At 47.7% G+C, this 20,147-nt stretch overlaps 1 protein-coding gene across 1 annotated transcript in view; it reads right to left on the bottom strand.

The window, feature by feature from the left end:
* Positions 1–20,147, bottom strand: part of LOC130120700 (hyccin 2) — a 147,186-nt gene that overhangs the window by 19,460 nt on the left and 107,579 nt on the right. Inside the window, exons 7-8 of the mRNA XM_056289390.1 lie at positions 6,482–6,562; positions 3,220–3,335 (exon numbers count right to left, since the gene is read on the bottom strand). Of these exons, the coding sequence (XP_056145365.1) occupies positions 3,220–3,335; positions 6,482–6,562 (197 nt within the window). The remainder of the gene's footprint in view (positions 1–3,219; positions 3,336–6,481; positions 6,563–20,147) is intronic.

The raw sequence follows: 20,147 nt of genomic DNA, 5'->3' as shown, positions 1-20,147 counted from the left end.
GAAGGCTAATTGATGATTAGAAAACCCTTGTGCAATCATGTTCACACATCTGAAAACAGTTTAGCTCGTTACAGAAGCTACAAAACTGACCTTCCTTTGAGCAGATTGAGTTTCTGGAGCATCACATTTGTGGGGTCAATTAAACGCTCAAAATGGCCAGAAAAAGAGAACTTTCATCTGAAACTCGACAGTCTATTCTTGTTCTTAGAAATGAAGGCTATTCCATGCGAGAAATTGCTAAGAAATTGAAGATTTCCTACACCGGTGTGTACTACTCCCTTCAGAGGACAGCACAAACAGGCTCTAACCAGAGTAGAAAAAGAAGTGGGAGGCCGCGTTGCACAACTGAGCAAGAAGATAAGTACATTAGAGTCTCTAGTTTGAGAAACAGACGCCTCACAGGTCCCCAACTGGCATCTTCATTAAATAGTACCCGCAAAACACCAGTGTCAACATCTACAGTGAAGAGGCGGCTGCGGGATTCTGGGCTTCAGGGCAGAGTGGCAAAGAAAAAGCCATATCTGAGACTGACCAATAAAAGAAAAAGATTAAGATGGGCAAAAGAACACAGACATTGGACAGAGGAAGACTGGAAAAAAGTGTTGTGGACGGATGAATCCAAGTTTGAGGTGTTTGGATCACAAAGAAGAACGTTTGTGAGATGCAGAACAAATGAAAAGATGCTGGAAGAATGCCTGACGCCATCTGTTAAGCATGGTGGAGGTAATGTGATGGTCTGGGGTTGCTTTGGTGCTGGTAAGGTGGGAGATTTGTACAGGGTAAAAGGGATTCTGAATAAGGAAGGCTATCACTCCATTTTGCAACGCCATGCCATACCCAGTGGACAGCGCTTGATTGGAGCCAATTTCATCCTACAACAGGACAATGACCCTAAACACACCTCCAAATTGTGCAAGAACTATTTAGAGCAGAAGCAGGCAGCTGGTATTCTATCGGTAATGGAGTGGCCAGCGCAGTCACCAGATCTGAACCCCATTGAGCTGTTGTGGGAGCAGCTTGACCGTATGGTACGCAAGAAGTGCCCATCCAACCAATCCAACTTGTGGGAGCTGCTTCTGGAAGCGTGGGGTGCAATTTCTCCAGATTACCTCAACAAATTAACAGCTAGAATGCCAAAGGTCTGCAATGCTGTAATTGCTGCAAATGGAGGATTCTTTGACGAAAGCAAAGTTTGATGTAAAAAAAATCTTATTTCAAATACAAATCATTATTTCTAACCTTGTCAATGTCTTGACTCTATTTTCTATTCATTTCACAACATATGGTGGTGAATAAGTGTGACTTTTCATGGAAAACACAAAATTGTTTGGGTGATCCCAAACTTTTGAACGGTAGTGTACATACATACATACATACATACATACATACATGTATAGGCACAGACAATTACGTTTTTTTCAACCTGCTGGTATACAAAAAGCAAAGAACTTATAGACTTAATTTTTTGTGACGAAGTAGATATATACCACAAGAGTTACCAAAACAAATTTCGGCCCAATTGCTCAACTTTAAGGTTGATTTTTAATGCCTTCAAAATCGCCATTTTACCGATTTTAGCAGTTTTATATATAGCTGCACTGGCAAGTTTTGTAACAAACTTTCTGCGAAGCATTTTTTAACATTAGGATTTTTATTTTTAATTCGATTGAGGGTGGTCGGGGTGCGAGGGGGGGAGGGGAGAGGGGTGTGTGTGAAAAGCTCCATTCGCGCTTGCCTGCGCTGTGATATATATATATATATATATATATATGTGTGTGTGTGTGTGTGTGTGTGTGTGTGTGTATTCATAGTGCATGTACATGCACGTGTGTTATGCGGCTCTTAAATCAGATTTCCATACCAAATCACTGTAGTAGTAGTAGTAGTAGTAGTAGTACATGCATGTGTGTTTTTCCAGCCTGAGCATGATTCCAGCGAGCCTCATTATTATGCAAAGATGATCATTCATCCACAGGAACAGAGATAATGTGTGAGCCAAAAAAGCTTTCAGGCTTGTGCGACTCGGCCAGAGGACCGAGGGCTGTACCCTGATTATCTAAAGAGGGTCCTTTTCTTTTGACAAGGGAGCGAGACGTGCAAGGAAAACAACAAGACTCTCCTTCTTAAATACCTCCCTCCCTATGTGCTTTTTGCTTTATATGAAGAGAGACAAAGGGAGAGAGACGGGGGGAGAGGGAGAGAGAGAGGGAGACAGAGAGGGGGAGAGAGGGAGAGAAGGAGAGAGAAAGGGAGAGAGGGAGAGAGATGGGGGGAGAGGGAGAGAAGCAGAGAAGAGAGAGAGAGAGACGGGGGGAGCGGGAGAGAGAGAGGGCGAGAAGGGGAGAAGAGGGAGAGAGAGGATGACGTGTGGGACAAGAGCCACACTTGCGATGTCATGATATTCCTAGTCTGTCTCAACTCTGTAATGTGCTGTGCACAGGAGACCTGAAAGTGTGTGGACGTTTCAGTTACTCAGTCAGCCAGTAAGTCAGTCACTCAGTCAGCCAGTTGGTCAGTTATTCAGTCAGTCAGTAAGTCAGTTACTCAGTCAGCCAGTTAGTCAGTCACTCAGTCAGCCAGTCACTCTGTCAGCCAGTAAGTCAGCCAGTCACTCAGTAAGTCAGTCACTCAGTCAGCCAGTCACTCAGTTACTCAGTCAGCCAGTAAGTCAGTTACTCAGTCAGTCAGCCAGTAAGTCAGTCAACCAGTCAGCCAGTAAGTTAGTCACTCAGTCAGCCAGTAAGTCAGTTACTCAGTCACTCAGTCAGCCAGTAAGCCAGTAAGTCAGTCAGCCAGTAAGTCAGTCACTCAGTCGGCCAGTAAGTCAGTCACTCAATCAGCCAGTAAGTCAGTCACTCAGTCAGCCAGTAAGTCAGTTACTCAGTCAGCCAGTAAGCCAGTAAGTCAGTCACTCAGTCAGCCAGTAAGTCAGTCACTCAGTCAGCCAGTAAGTCAGTTACTCAGTCAGCCAGTAAGTCAGTCACTCAGTCAGTAAGTAAGCCAGTAAGTCAGTCACTCAGTCAGCCAGTCACTCAGTCATTCAGTCAGCTAGTAAGTCAGTCACTCAGTCAGCCAGTCACTCAGTCATTCAGTCAGCTAGTAAGTCAGTCACTCAGTCAGCCAGTAAGTCAGTCACTCAGTCAGCCAGTCAGCCAGTAAGCCAGTCATTCAGTCAGCCAGTAAGTCAGTCACTCAGTCAGCTGGCTGACTGACACATACCTGTTCTGTGCAGTGAAGGTCTCTCTCTGAGGGTGGAGGCTGCTGTACACCACTCGGATCAGATCATGTTGACAGAGCGCCCCCTCTGTCAGTGCCATGGATCCCAGGCTGGAAGGCTGCATGCAGACACACACACGTAATCCACAGACCCCCAAAAACACATGCCAGACACCCGAGCATACATCACACAGAAATCAACACAGACACACACACAGCATTTGAATACACACACAAAATCAAAGCCCTCCAAATGAACATAACACAGCAGACACCCACATACACAAGACACACAAAACACACACACACCCCACGGCACAGAGAAACACATGACGTTTGAATACTTGAATTTATTTGAATATCTATTAAAAACTCATCTATTGTTGCTGGTACAGATGAGTGTGGGTGAAAGGTTATTAACACTCTGCTGTTCCTGTTGCAGAAGCGGTGAATGGGCTTCCCAGAGCAGGACGAGGGGCGATTACTGACCACGACCCAGCGGAACAGCCGGTGGTGGAATGAAAAACAAGGGTAAAAAACAAAAAAAAGAGGCATGATCGCCTTGCCTTTCTTTCACATTTTTCTCCCCCCCTTTTTTTCCCTCCCCAATTGTACTTGGCCAATTACCCCACTCCTCTGAGCCGTCCCAGTCGCTGCTCCACCCCCTCTGCTGATCCAGGAGGGCTGCAGACTACCACATGCCTCCTCCAAAACATGTGGAGTCAGCAGCCACTTCTTTTCACCTGACAGTGAGGAGTTTCACCAGGGGAACGTAGCGTGTGGGAGGATCACGCTATTCCCCCCAGTTACCCCTCCCTCCTGAACAGGCAGCCCGACCAACCAGAGGAGGCGCTAGTGCAGCCACCAGGACACACCCACATCCGGCTTCCCACCCACAGACACGGCCAATTGTGTCTGTAGGGACGCCCGACCAAGCTGGAGGTAACGGGCTGACGGTGTTGTTAGGGGCTATGTGAAATTTCCACCCAGATACTGACCTTTCGTTCAGAAAGGTGAGTAAAATCTACAATTCAAAATAGACAAGCCGACTCAAACAGAAACCATTCTCAGATGTCCTCATTTGATCGTTCACTGTGATCTGAGGCGGTGCACAGCTTCATATAAACCTCAAAACATCTCAGGATAGGCTCCCGTGTATTCAATAGGACCAACAGGTATCTGTCCTGATATCTCTCTTATTTATTTAAAGACCAAATCACAGAGTAGGGAAGTGGATCAGGACATATTGAGGCTTTTTTAGACCAGGCAACAGGAACGGGAGCCAGAATGAGTTGAAAATTCCGTACACAAGTAGGGGGCCTCACCATTGATTAATTTTCACATTTATTTACATTGGCACCACTACTCCAGTTATTTGAACACAGAATTTTTTGTCACAGTGCATACAGAAATCTAGGGAGTGGTGATTTGTCATTTTCTGAGGGACTTTTGTTTCAATGACTAAAATCCAGAAACCCCTACTGATCTTTATTAGGAATATCATGCCAGGGCAGCAGAAATATGACACATCGCCCCTTTAGGTACCTTTACCATCATGGCCTGGCTGAACATCAGGGGGCTTTTGCGCTGTGGTACATTATTATGATTGTAATCCTCAAATGACCACTGGTTGAAAAGGGCATCAAGAACCACTGCCAGACTCTCCATCTACTGAATGGCTTGTTACTGGCAGAGATCGGCATCCTTCTGCTGGCCCAATTCATTTGTCTAGTCAAATTTAGGACAGTCACACTCACATCTGCTCACTTCTTTTAATCACCTGCCAGTTAGGGTACCAAGCATTTAAACAGAAGGTTCTAGATGATTGGATGCCTACGGCAGAAGAGTTTGCCAAGGGAAACGGAGGGGAAGAGAGTAAAAAAAGAAGAAGAGAGCCACATATTAGCGGAGAACACCAACAACAACGAATGACTGAGGAACAGCCAATGAGAAAGCAGAAATCCAACTCGAGGAGCAGGTGAGGGTGCGCAGTGTTAAGTCCAGGATTAGTCATTCTGACGATGTGAAGAGCAGAGGTCTCCCCTTAATTCAAATGAATTAGTTTCCCTTTTTTTGATATTGCAGATGTCTCAGCAGGGGACGGTGTGTGTGTGTTTGTGCTTGGGTATGTGGCAAGGGGATTAAGTCATTCTAGTGCTGGACGCCTGGAGATAAGGCTACGTGACATGCAGAGATGAGTCCTAGTCTGGAGATGTGCACATCATGCGGCAGGCATGGGGAGCAGAGCTTCTCAAGCTTGTAATTACAGCAATAAATCACCTTCAGCTCACGCCACACACAATGCTCTCATCAACACTCCGCCCGTTCTGCTGAGATGAGGGAAGGAGGTTGAGGTGGGGTCTATGGGGGTCCACGTATGCACATGTGTGAGTGCCACACATAAAATTGCACATGGATGTGTACATAACCATTTTTCTGGCTAGCATAAAAAAAAAAAATCAAGCAAGCAAAACAACTCTTCTTTTAGCACGAGGTAAATGGTCCAACGTTAGTGTGTCCCATTAAACTGCCTACTAATGAATTTCAGCTCAAAATGACACATGCCCTCATCGAGCACGTAATAGAGAGATGCAAATCTAAATTCAGAGAAACAAACTAATGCACACAGAGAGAGGGAGAGAGAGAGAGAGAGAGAGAGAGAGAGAGAGAGAGAGAGAGAGAGAGATCACTTTTTCATTTAATGGGTGCAGAAAAAGGCAACCATAATTATTCTCTTTTTGTAGAGCATTGATTCTCCTGCATTTAACAGGGACTTTCCAAAATTCCCACACCACAATTTTTCTGAAACCTGACTTTTTCAAACCCAGTGGCTAGGTGGGCTGAACTGGGAGTAATCAACCCTGATGACCACCAAGTTAGATGGGGGGCTTAAGAGCAATTGACAGAAGGACTGACACAGGAGCAGACAAGCCCCAGAGGTGAGACTAATGGAAAAAGGGCTCCCCCTGTGCTGGGCCGTAGGCAGGAGCCACCTTCCAGATGGCCACTTTAACAAGTCTGGCTCTTTCAGTCGGAGAAAGGGCAAGACAACAGGGGAGAAAAAAGTTGAGAGAGAGAGAGAGATGAAGGACAGAGAGAAAAAAAAATAGGGACAAAACGAGTCTTGCCAAGAAGACGATAGAAAAGGAGACAGAATGAGTGAATGAGAAAAAGAATTCTGAGTAAAGAGAATGAAATTTAAAAAATAAAGTAGACAGAAATGATATAATTTGAGTAGCAAGGAGAAAATAGAAAGCCGTCCCACCTCATGATATATCGATGGTTTGGACAGAGAGGGGATTGTGAAGGAGAGGAGCTTGCCGTTGCCATCTTTGTCCACGATCTCCTACAAAACCAGATGGGGAGGAGGGAGGGAGAGAGGGGTGGAGGGAACAAAAACGAGGTTGCATGAGATTCTGCAATTAGGAAATGGAGTTTGTTCTTTTGACAGTCTGGTGCACAATGGTCATTCATATTGATGGTTTAGAAATGCAATGCTGCTTAGTTTACTGCCACACTAGCATCGAAGGCTGGACACACTGCCTTCATAACTCTGGAGTGCTTTCCCTGCAGAAGAAGGAAACCATAAAGTGTCAAACAGTTTTTAAGATACTGTGTAATCCAAGATCCCTAAAGGTCATTTTGAGATAGTCATAAAACCAAGCAGCGTGTGGCTGTCATGAGCTGTTAAAAGGGAGAATTCGCCAACTTTCAACCTTATCTCTGTCTATCTCACAGGGAAGGCACATGAAAAACACCTGCAGTTGTTCCCGATTGTTTCTTCATCTTTGGAGTAGCAGTGAAAGTTTTTTTGTCACTGCCATGGTGGCCAGAATAACTACAGCATAGCAGAGTTTCTAATACTCTAATCTACTCTAAATATACTGTAAAAAAAAAACAACTATCCTCATTCTTTCAACTAAGCAACCTTTCCATTGGTGTAAATGACGTCCCACAACACTTGCACAGAAGATTTTATGGACGATAACAAAGAAGCTTGCACACAATGCATTCTGGTATGTGCAGGCATTATGAGGAAGACTGAGCAGGACAACAGCAACTTCTCTGTCAATATTAGGTTTGGGACAAAATATCGATACTGGAATATATCATAATACTTCTTGCAATGCATTATCTGAGACACTGCTGCCAAATATAGATTTTTTTATATATGGTTTTATTAAACATTTTTGTAGTATCTACAAAAGAAAAAAACAAGAACACATTTATGAAGCAAGCAAATCAATTAATAAATCAACCCAACCATAAGAAAAAAAAAAAGAGCAGAAGAACAGGAAAAAAGGGAGGGGGGGATTAATCAGGAGAGGGAGATTGAAGAGTTAAAAAACATCAAATAGGGTTGCCATCTGCCATAGAAGTTATCAGAGTGACCTCTCACAGCATATGTGATCTTCTCTAGCTTAAGAAAGGACATGGCATCCCTGAGCCACTGAGCACTGGAGGGAGCTTTTTCAGACTTCCAGTGGAGAAGAAGGTGGCGTCTTGCCAGTAAGGAAGTGAAAGCTAGAACATCTAACTGCTTGGAGGTGAATTGGTAGTAACCTTCTGGGAGCCCAAATATGGCAATATGAGGAGAGACTTTTATACTTTTTGAAAGTATTTTTGACATAGTATCACAGTAGTTCTGCCAAAAACAAAATAATAAAGGACAGGAGTAGAACATATGGGTGAGATTGCAGGATGAAGCATGACATTTATCGCAACCGTCGGTGATATTGGGATAAATTTGTGACAATTGTGCTTTGGAAAAATGAACCTAAATAGTACCTTGAACTGTATGAGTGAGTCGAGCACAAGTTGAGCTTGTGTGAATTTTGTTAAGAGCAACATCCCACCAGTCATCATCCAGGTTCAAGCCCAGTTCAAGCTCCCAGGCAGCCTTGACTTTAGTGGCTGGTGACCTGTTACATGACAGAAGTCTGTTATAAACCTTCGAAATGAGTGACTTTTGATGGGGATCGGTGCTGAGAAACTCATCCCAGGGTTGACTCGGAGGAAAGGAGGGGAAAAGTGGAAACAAAGATTTAACACAGTGCCTAATTTGAAAATAACAAGAGATGAGAAGGTTGTTGATGAAATTCACATGATAGATCTGCAAAACTATGAAAGATACTGTCCTTATACAGATCTTTAAAAAATTTCAGGCCTTTGTCGTGCCATACAGAAAAGGTGGAGTCTGTAGACAAGGGTCGAAATAAATGATTCTTTAGTACAGGAGCTAAAGTGGGTGCCGAAATAAATTTAAAATGCCTCCTGAACTGATACCAAATTTTGAGAGTGGAATGTACCACTTGGTTATTTGTAAAGCCAGAGTGGTTGGTTGGAATAGGGGAGTTAAGCTGAGCACTTAGGGAAGATGAAACACAGGACTGTGCCTCTAACTTGACCATGGCAGATCTGTTGAATTAAGCCAATGTGAAATTTTTTGAATGTGTGTCGCCCAATAATACATCTGGAAACTTGGCAGAGAAAGTCCACCATTGAATTTGCATCTCTAAAGAATCGATTTACTGATTCTGGGTGCCTTTCCACACCATAAAAAAGCCAGAAATGGCTTGATTCATTGTTAAAAAAAAAAAAAACGTTCCGGCAGAAAAGGGGGAGACATTGGAACAGAAATAAAAATTGGGCAAAATATTCATTTTAACTGTGTTAATTCTACCAATCAAAGACAGGTAAACTATCCCATCTTTGAAGGTCAGATTTAATTATAGACACCAAAGGGGAGAAATTAGCCAAAAAAAGTGAGGTCAGTTTCCCGGTTACATTTATCCCCAGATACTTAAAGCCGGAGGGACTCAATTTGAAAGTGATATCAGACTGATTGAGTTGTACTGCCAAAGCATTAATAGGATAGCATTCACTCGTGGAGATATTTACTTTGTAGCTTGAAAATGAGCCAAATCTCTGAAAACCGGAGAGAAGTGCTGGTGATTTGGATTTGAGACATACAACAGCAAATCATCAGCATAGAGTGAAAGCTTAAGTTCCATGCCCAAACGTGATATCCCAGTGAAAGTGGAAATCCCAGTGAAAGTGGAAGAAGATCTCAGAAAGACTGACAAGGGCTCTATTGCTAATGCCTATAATAGGGGGGATAAGGGACAACCTTGGTGGGTGCCATGAGATAAAGTGAAAAAACTGGATTGAATGCCATTGGTGGTGATACTAGCTTGTGGGGACATATAAAGGAGCCGTAGCCATGAAATGAATACATTTCCCAGTCCAAATTTACTTAATGCAGTAAACAAGTAATCCCATTCAACCCCGTTGAATGCTTTTTCAGCATCGACTGAGATCACTACTTCAGGGGTTGTTGTTGAAGTTTTAAAATAGATAATATTTAAGAGGGTACGGACATTATAGAACAGCTGGCGCCCCTTTATAAATCCGGTTTGCTCATCTGAGACAACATCTGGGAGAATATTTTTGAAGAAATGGACCAAGGCCTTAGCAAGGATCTTAGCATCCACATTTATTAAGGAAAGAGGTCTGTATGAGCTGCAGAGATTTGGGTCTTTGTTTATTTTTTCTAGAAGCAGACTTATGGAGGCTTGTCTTAAAGTTGGAGAGAGAAAACCAGAAGGCAGCGATTTGTTATACATAACCTTTTCCCACTGGCCAAAAAACCCACTAACATCCGCCTTTGGTGGTCAATGTTACATTGACCAAAGGTGGATATTAGCGGGTTTTTTTGGCCCGTGGGAAAAGGGTAATACAGAATGCAATAGTGGGGCCAGTTTATCTTGACATCTTCTAAAAAATTCAACCGGAAATCTGTCAGGGCCAGGAGCTTTATTATTTTGCATAGTATTCATAGCAAGGGGGATTTCCTCTACTATCAATGGTAATTCAAGTTCTTTAACAATAATAATATTAATAATAATAATTTTATTTATATAGCCCCTTTCTAAAACAATGTTACAAAGTGCTTCATACAAAAAAACAAAAACAAAACAAAAAACAAAAACCCCCAGATAAAACCAGATAAGGCAGGAATAAGATTAAGATCAAATAGGAGTAAAAGTAAAATCAGTAAAAAATAAAAACAAATATCAAACATTTGTAAAAGCTTGCATAAAAAGAAAAGTTTTCAGACGAGATTTAAAAGAAGCAAGAGACGTAGTTTGTCTTAGCAGGAAGAGAGTTCCATAGTGTGGGGGCTCTAACAGCAAAAGCCCCATCTCCAATAACTGGGTTTATCATGGGGAAATTGAGACTATCTAAGAAAGAGTGCATTTCAGTGGTGTCAGACGGAGATTCAGATTTATATAAAGAAGAGTAGAAAGTGCAAAATATAGAGTTAATGACTGTGGGGTCCCTATGCAGTGTGACAAGTGAATCTTTTATCTGAGGGATCATGCGCGAAGCTGCCTGTCGACATAGTTGGTGAGCTAGGGGGCGGCTTGCCTTATCGCCGTGCTCGAAGTATGTGGCGCAACAGCGTAAAAGAAGGTGCTCTGCATCAGTGGTTGTGATGAGATCAAATTCAGTCTGCAATTCAACACGGCGTTTGAATAGACTGGGAGAGGGAGAAGTAGCAAGTTGTTGTCCAAATTACTAATATTAATAGAGAGCTCTTGCAGTTTGGCTTTATGGGTTTTATTCAAATGTGCAGAGTAGAAGATAATTGGACCCCAAAGGTACGCTTTTAGTGATTCCCACAACAGTGAGCGAGAAACTGGTTCCATCTGGTTCTAATTAATAGCAATAAACTCAACAATTGCAGCTGCTATGAAGAATTTATTGAATTTATTGTCTGAGAGAAGCAAAGTATTGAACTTCCATCAAACTGAGTATCGAGGTTGTGAGGAGAACTGGATATCTAAAGAAAGAGGGGTATGATCAGAAATAACAATAGGATGGTAATTAACAGTCAACACTATGGAGATTAGTTTGGCATCAATGAAAAAATAATCAATACAAGAGAAAGACTGATGCATCTGTAAAAAAAAAAAAAAAGAATATTTCTTGGTGTGGGAGTTGTAGACTCTCCAAGGATCAATGCAACCATTCTTAGACATGAAATCAGAAACTGACCTCGACATTGATGATGGGGTCAGGGTTTGTGGGTTAGAGCAGTCTAGATTGGGGTCAATTACACAATTAATGTCCATTCCGACTGTAAGCAGGTTATTATTCAATGATGCGAGACGCTCAAATAGCTTACTCATAAAGTCTGGGTCGTCGAAATTTGGGGCATAAATGAGATGATTAAATAGCTGCCATTTTTATCAGATATAACTTTGGAAGCTGAAAACTGAATTGACATCAACTAAAATGGCCACCCCTCTGGCTTTAGAGTTGAAATTTGAGTGAAACACCTCAGAGACCCAGGGGCATTTTAATCTGACCTGGTCCTTGGGTTCGCATATGGGTTTCCTGCAGAAATACTAGGTCAGCTTTAAGTCGTTTTAAATGAGTAAATATTCTCAATCTCTTAATTGGGCTCCCCATGCCTTTAATATACCAGCTCACAAACCTCACAGAAGAACCACTATGAGGGATTCCTGAATTACTAATATTAGTGGCCATATATTGAGTATTTGGATATGAGGAAAAAGAACGTGGGGCCCGCCCCCACCGCTCTAGAAAGGGAAAAAGAAGAAAAGGTCAAAAAAAAAAAGAAAAAAAAAGGATAAACACAGGAAGACAAGCAAACACAGAAAAAAGGAGCACTAACCTCTCACGGACTGATCAGCTCTAACATCAAACTGCCCCCCCCTCCCCATAGCACTTACCACGCCCCCGTCCCCAAACGATGGAGAACCCAGTGCTAACGCCACAGGGAGTCAAATCCCTAACATATATGCTTACGGCACCTGTTTGGGCTTCTGCAAAACCTAGTAATGATAAACTGTAAGGCACCAAGTAATAAATTCACACAAAAGTACAAACAGTAAATAAACGAGTACAAGTAATCAAAAGTGACTGTGTACATGGGGTGACCATTACCGCAGATTGTACATAATGAGGTGAAAATAACCCCAGAATGTATAAGGTAAGGTAAAAACAACAGACTGTATATAAGATAGTAAGAGCGAAAACCTCATATAAAGAGAGAAAATAACCCCAGACTGTATAAGGTAAGGTAAAAACAACAGACTGTATATAAGATAGTAAGAGAGAAAACCTCAGATCGTATATAAAGAGGGAAAATAACCCCAGAATGCATACGGTAAGGTAAAAACAACAGACTGTATATGAGATAGTAAGAGTGAAAACCTCAGATCGTATATAAAGAGGGAAAATAACCCCAGACTGTATAAGGTAAGGTAAAAACAACAGACTGTATATAAGATAGTAAGAGTGAGAACCTGAGATCGTATATAAAGAGGGAAAATAACCCCAGAATGTATAAGGTAAGGTAAAAACAACAGACTGTATATAAGATAGTAAGAGTGAAAACCTCAGATCGTATATAAAGAGGGAAAATAACCCCAGAATGTATAAGGTAAGGTAAAAACAACAGACTGTATATAAGATAGTAAGAGTGAGAACCTCAGATTGTATATAAAGAGGGAGAATAACCCCAAAATGTATAAGGTAAGGTAAAAACAACAGACTGTATATAAGATAGTAAGAGTGAAAACCTCAGATCGTATATAAAGAGGGAGAATAACCCCAGAATGTATAAGGTAAGGTAAAAACAACAGACTGTATATAAGATAGTAAGACTGAAAACCTCAGATCATATATAAAGAGGGAGAATAACCCCAGAATGTATAAGGTAAGGTAAAAACAACAGACTGTATATAAGATAGTAAGAGTGAAAACCTCAGATCGTATATAAAGAGGGAAAATAACCCCAGACTGTATAAGGTAAGGTAAAAACAACAGACTGTATATAAGATAGTAAGAGTGAGAACCTCAGATCGTATAAAAAGAGGGAAAATAACCCCAGAATGTATAAGGTAAGGTAAAAACGACAGACTGTATATAAGATAGTAAGAGTGAGAACCTGAGATCGTATATAAAGAGGGAAAATAACCCCAGAATGTATAAGGTAAGGTAAAAACAACAGACTGTATATAAGATAGTAAGACTGAAAACCTCAGATCGTATATAAAGAGGGAGAATAACCCCAGAATGTATAAGGTAAGGTAAAAACAACAGACTGTATATAAGATAGTAAGAGTGAAAACCTCAGATCGTATATAAAGAGGGAGAATAACCCCAGAATGTATAAGGTAAGGTAAAAACAACAGACTGTATATAAGATAGTAAGAGTGAAAACCTCAGATCGTATATAAAGAGGGAAAATAACCCCAGAATGTATAAGGTAAGGTAAAAACAACAGCCTGTATATAAGATAGTAAGAGTGAGAACCTCAGATCGTATATAAAGAGGGAAAATAAACCCAGAATGTATAAGGTAAGGTAAAAACAACAGACTGTATAGAAGATAGTAAGAGTGAAAACCTCAGATCGTATATAAAGAGGGAGAATAATCCCAGAATGTATAAGGTAAGGTAAAAACAACAGACTGTATATAAGATAGTAAGAGTGAAAACCTCAGATCATATATAAAGAGGGAAAATAACCCCAGAATGTATAAGGTAAGGTAAAAACAACAGCCTGTATATAAGATAGTAAGAGTGAGAACCTCAGATCGTATATAAAGAGGGACAATAACCCCAGAATGTATAAGGTAAGGTAAAAACAACAGCCTGTATATAAGATAGTAAGAGTGAGAACCTCAGATCGTATATAAAGAGGGAAAATAACCCCAGACTGTATAAGGTAAGGTAAAAACAACAGCCTGTATATAAGATAGTAAGAGTGAGAACCTGAGATCGTATATAAAGAGGGAAAATAACCCCAGAATGTATAAGGTAAGGTAAAAACAACAGACTGTATATAAGATAGTAGAGTGAGAATCTGAGATCGTATATAAAGAGGGAAAATAACCCCAGACTGTATAAGGTAAGGTAAAAACAACAGACTGTATAGAAGATAGTAAGAGTGAGAACCTGAGATCGTATATAAAGAGGGAAAATAACCGCAGAATGTATAAGGTAAGGTAAAAACAACAGACTGTATATAAGATAGTAGAGTGAGAACCTGAGATCGTATATAAAGAGGGAGAATAATCCCAGAATGTACACTCACCGGCCACTTTATTAGGCACACCCGTCCAACTGCTCATTAACGCAAATTTCTAATCAGCCAATCACATGGCAGCAACTCAATGCATTTAGGCATGTAGACATGGTCAAGACGATCTGCTGCAGTTCAAACCGAGCATCAGAATGGGGAAGAAAGGTGATTTAAGTGACTTTGAACGTGGCATGGTTGTTGGTGCCAGACGGGCTGGTCTGAGTATTTCAGAAACTGCTGATCTACTGGGATTTTCACGCACAACCATCTCTAGGGTTTACAAAGAATGGTCCGAAAAAGAGAAAATATCCAGTGAGCGGCAGTTCTGTGGGCGAAAACGCCTTGTTGATGCCAGAGGTCAGAGGAGAATGGCCAGACTGGTTCGAGCTGATAGAAAGGCAACAGTAACTCAAATAACCACTCATTACAACCGAGGTATGCAGAAGAGCATCTCTGAACGCACAACACATCGAACCTTGAGGCAGATGGGCTACAGCAGCAGAAGACCACACCGGGTGCCACTCCTGTCAGCTAAGAACAGGAAACTGAGGCTACAATTCGCACAGGCTCACCAAATTGGACAATGGAAGACTGGAAAAACGTTGCCTGGTCTGATGAGTCTCGATTTCTGCTGCGACATTCGGATGGTAGGGTCAGAATTTGGCGTCAACAACATGAAAGCATGGATCCATCCTGCCTTGTATCAACGGTTCAGGCTGGTGGTGGTGGTGTAATGGTGTGGGGGATATCTTCTTGGCACACTTTGGGCCCCTTAGTACCAATTGAGCATCGTGTCAACGCCACAGCCTACCTGAGTATTGTTGCTGAGCATGTCCATCCCTTTATGACCACAGTGTTCCCATCTTCTGATGGCTACTTCCAGCAGGATAACGCGCCATGTCATAAAGCTCGAATCATCTCAGACTGGTTTCTTGAACATGACAATGAGTTCACTGTACTCAAATGGCCTCCACAGACACCAGATCTCAATCCAATAGAGCACCTTTGGGATGTGGTGGACCGGGAGATTCGCATCATGGATGTGCAGCCGACAAATCTGCAGCAACTGCGTGATGCTATCATGTCAATATGGACCAAACTCTCTGAGGAATGTTTCCAGTACCTTGTTGAATCTATGCCACGAAGGATTAAGGCAGTTCTGAAGGCAAAAGGGGGTCCAACCCGGTACTAGCAAGGTGTACCTAATAAAGTGGCCGGTGAGTGTATAAGGTAAGGTAAAAACAACAGACTGTATATAAGATAGTAAGAGTGAAAACCTCAGATCGTATATAAAGAGGGAAAATAACCCCAGACTGTATAAGGTAAGGTAAAAACAACAGCCTGTATATAAGATAGTAAGAGTGAAAACCTCAGATCGTATATAAAGAGGGAAAATAAAAACAACACGCTGAATAAAACAAGGGCCTCAGCTGCTCTATCTAGATATAAAAACACAGGCCACAGTTTGTATATGAAGAGCTAAAACAAGAAGCACAGCTTGCACATTAACAGGCAGAAATACAAATGGCAGCCTCTATATCAACAGGTAAAACCAAAGTGCACAGCCTGTCTACTTGGAAGCAAGAAGAGAGCACAGTCTGTATATGAAGAAGTGAAAGAAAGACCACAGAATACAAAAAAAAAAGAAGAGAAAAAAGAATGAAAATCAGACTGTAAAGGTAATACCACCCAGAGACCGTAGCCCATATAAAAAGGTCAAAACTATAGAGGGAGTAAAGACTTAGCAGCTGTGCACCTGAGTGGTAAAGTCCCATCAGCATCATCATCATCATCATCATCATCATCATCAGCATCATCATCATCAGCATGGTGTTTTGGCTCAGTTCGCTGTACCGGCCCAGTGTCTTATGAATGCGCTGGCGTCTTCTGGTGGCTTCAAGTCCTTCTCGGCCTTCTCAGTTCTATGTCGCCCGGAGGTGCGCCGGGTAGCAGTAGTAGACCAGAACGTGTCCCGGAATCTCACGGAGCCGGCGTCGGATATCCCTGTAGGCTGCCAGGGCAGTCTCCGCAGTGTGGTCGGGAGAGATAGAGGTAGACACGTCCCCGATCTTGATCCGTTGTTGGGCTCCGGCTCGCTGCAAGATCCCGACGCAGTCCGTTTGATAATGTAGTGGGGCGACTATGGGACGAGGGTGCTGACCTGGTCTCGGCTTCGGCTGGAGAGTGCGACGGGCGCGGTCCAGGAGGGCTCTTTTCCAGTGTACGAGCATCTTTTAGCAGTGGAGGGGATGGTGAGTCCTCTGGAATTCCCAATGGCCTCACATTATTGCGCCGTGATCCCGCCTCCAGATGTGGGCTTTTCTTGTCCACTCTCAGCAGAAGGGCGGACGGCTGCTCGGCTTTGGCCGGAAGCGTGCCGGCGTCATCGGTGCAGGTGGAGGGAGGTTTCCGTTTTGCTGCGGTACTCTTCAGAGCCTGCGCTTCAGATGGGATCTCCGTGATGCTGCCGCCGGGTAACTCCGACGTCCCCGCCTGTAGCTCCGTCTTGACGGATGTTCGATTCTCGGTTAAGGCGGCTTGAAGCTCACTTTTAAAAGTCATCGTCATCTCGTTGTGAAGGGGTTAGAGCCGCTCCGCCCTGAACTTGGGGGACGCAACATCACCATCCGAGCGGGGAGGGCAGGGGCCGCCACTACGAGGCGGGGAGGGCAGGGGCTGCTACTACGAGCCGGGGAGGGCTGCCACTACGAGCCGGGGAGGGCTGCCACTACGAGCCGGGGAGGGCTGCCACTACGAGCCGGGGAGGGCCGCCACTATGAGCCGGGGAGGGCAGCCACTACGAGGCGGGGAGGGCAGCCACTACGAGGCGGGGAGGGCAGGGGCCGCCACTACAAGGTGGGGAGGGCAGGGGCCGCCACTACGAGCCGGGGAGGGCCGCCACTACGAGCCGGGGAGGGCCGCCACTATGTAGCGGGGAGGGCCGCCACTATGAGCCGGGGAGGGCAGCCACTACGAGGCGGGGAGGGCGGCCACTACGAGGCGGGGAGGGCAGCCACTACGAGCCGGGGAGGGCCGCCACTACGAGGCGGGGAGGGCAGGGGCCGCCACTATGAAGCGGGGAGGGCAGGGGCCGCCACTACGAGCCGGGGCGGGCCGCCACTACGAGCCGGGGCGGGCCGCCACTATGAGGCGGGGAGGGCAGCCACTACGAGGCGGGGAGGGCCGCCACTACGAGCCGGGGAGAGCAGGGGCCGCCACTACGAGGCGGGGAGGGCAAGGGCTGCCACTATGAGGCGGGGAGGGCAGCCACTACGAGGCGGGGAGGGCCGCCACTACGAGCCGGGGAGAGCAGGGGCCGCCACTATGAGGCGGGGAGGGCAGCCACTACGAGGCGGGGAGGGCAGCCACTACGAGCTGGGGAGGGCAGCCGCTACGAGGTGGGGAGGGTCGCCACTACGAGCCGGGGAGGGCACCCACTACGAGCCGGGGAGGGCTGCCACTACGAGGCGGGGAGGGCTGCCACTACGAGGCGGGGAGGGCAGGGGCCGCCACTATGAGTCGGGGAGGGCAGCCACTACGAGCCGGGGAGGGCAGCCACTATGAGCCGGGGAGGGCTGCCACTACGAGGCGGGGAGGGCTGCCACTACGAGGCGGGGAGGGCAGGGGCCGCCACTATGAGTCGGGGAGGGCAGCCACTACGAGGCGGGGAGGGCCGCCACTACGAGCCGGGGAGGGCAGCCACTATGAGCCGGGGAGAGCAGGGGCCGCCACTACGAGGCGGGGAGGGCAGCCACTACGAGGCGGAGAGGGCCGCCACTATGAGCCGGGGAGGGCCGCCACTACGAGGCGGGGAGGGCTGCCACTACGAGCCGGGGAGGGCATTGGCCACTACTACGAGCCGGGTAGGGCCGCCACTACGAGCCGGGGAGGGCTGCCACTATGAGCCGGGGAGGGCCGCCACTACGAGGCGGGGAGGGCTGCCACTACGAGCCGGGGAGGGCATTGGCCACTACTACGAGCCGGGTAGGGCCGCCACTACGAGCCGGGGAGGGCTGCCACTACGAGGCGGGGAGGGCAGGGGCCGCCACTATGAGTCGGGGAGGGCAGCCACTATGAGCCGGGGAGGGCTGCCACTACGAGGCGGGGAGGGCTGCCACTACGAGGCGGGGAGGGCAGGGGCCGCCACTATGAGTCGGGGAGGGCAGCCACTACGAGGCGGGGAGGGCCGCCACTACGAGCCGGGGAGGGCAGCCACTATGAGCCGGGGAGAGCAGGGGCCGCCACTACGAGGCGGGGAGGGCAGCCACTACGAGGCGGAGAGGGCCGCCACTATGAGCCGGGGAGGGCCGCCACTACGAGGCGGGGAGGGCTGCCACTACGAGCCGGGGAGGGCATTGGCCACTACTACGAGCCGGGTAGGGCCGCCACTACGAGCCGGGGAGGGCTGCCACTACGAGGCGGGGAGGGCAGGGGCCGCCACTATGAGTCGGGGAGGGCAGCCACTACGAGGCGGGGAGGGCCGCCACTACAAGGTGGGGAGGGCAGCCACTACGAGGCGGGGAGGGCCGCCACTACGAGGCGGGGAGGGCCGCCACTACGAGCCGGGAAGGGCAGCCACTATGAGGCGGGGAGGGCAGGGGCCGCCACTACGAGGCGGGGAGGGCCGCCACTACGAGGCGGGGAGGACCGCCACTACGAGCCGGGGAGGGCAGGGGCCACCACTACGAGCCGGGGAGGGCAGGGGCCGCCACTACGAGGCGGGGAGGGCCGCCACTACGAGCCGGGGAGGGCAGGGGCCGCCACTACGAGGCGGGGAGGGCAGGGGCCGCCACTACGAGGCGGGGAGGGCAGGGGCCGCCACTACGAGCCGGGGAGGGCAGGGGCCGCCACTACGAGGCGGGGAGGGCAGGGGCCGCCACTACGAGGCGGGGAGGGCAGCCACTACGAGGTGGGGAGGACCGCCACTACGAGCCGGGGAGGGCAGGGGCCGCCACTATGAGCCGGGGAGGGCAGGGGCCGCCACTACGAGGCGGGGAGGGCCACCACTATGAGCCGGGGAGGGCAGGGGCCGCCACTACGAGGCGGGGAGGGCCGCCACTACGAGCCGGGGAGGGCAGGGGCCGCCACTACGAGCCGGGGAGGGCAGGGGCCGCCACTACGAGGCGGGGAGGGCAGGGGCCGCCACTACGAGCCGGGGAGGGCAGGGGCCGCCACTACGAGGCGGGGAGGGCAGCCACTACGAGGTGGGGAGGACCGCCACTACGAGCCGGGGAGGGCAGGGGCCGCCACTATGAGCCGGGGAGGGCAGGGGCCGCCACTACGAGGCGGGGAGGGCCACCACTATGAGCCGGGGAGGGCAGGGGCCGCCACTACGAGGCGGGGAGGGCCGCCACTACGAGCCGGGGAGGGCAGGGGCCGCCACTACGAGGCGGGGAGGGCCGCCACTACGAGGCGGGGAGGGCAGGGGCCGCCACTACGAGGCGGGGAGGGCAGGGGCCGCCACTACGAGGCGGGGAGGGCAGCCACTACGAGCCGGGGAGGGCAGGGGCCGCCACTACGAGGCGGGGAGGGCCGCCACTATGAGCCGGGGAGGGCAGGGGCCGCCACTACGAGGCGGGGAGGGCCGCCACTACGAGCCGGGGAGGGCAGGGGCCGCCACTACGAGGCGGGGAGGGCCGCCACTACGAGGCGGGGAGGGCAGGGGCCGCCACTACGAGGCGGGGAGGGCAGCCACTACGAGGCGGGGAGGGCAGCCACTACGAGGCGGGGAGGGCCGCCACTACAAGGCGGGGAGGGCCGCCACTACAAGGCGGGGAGGGCCGCCACTACGAGCCGGGGAGGGCCGCCTCT

Source organism: Lampris incognitus, chromosome 11 (assembly GCF_029633865.1).
Source record: "Lampris incognitus isolate fLamInc1 chromosome 11, fLamInc1.hap2, whole genome shotgun sequence".
In the NCBI taxonomy this organism is placed as follows: domain Eukaryota; kingdom Metazoa; phylum Chordata; class Actinopteri; order Lampriformes; family Lampridae; genus Lampris; species Lampris incognitus.
The sequence above is the reverse complement of the archived record's forward strand: the minus strand, read 5'-3'. Positions and strand labels throughout refer to the sequence as shown.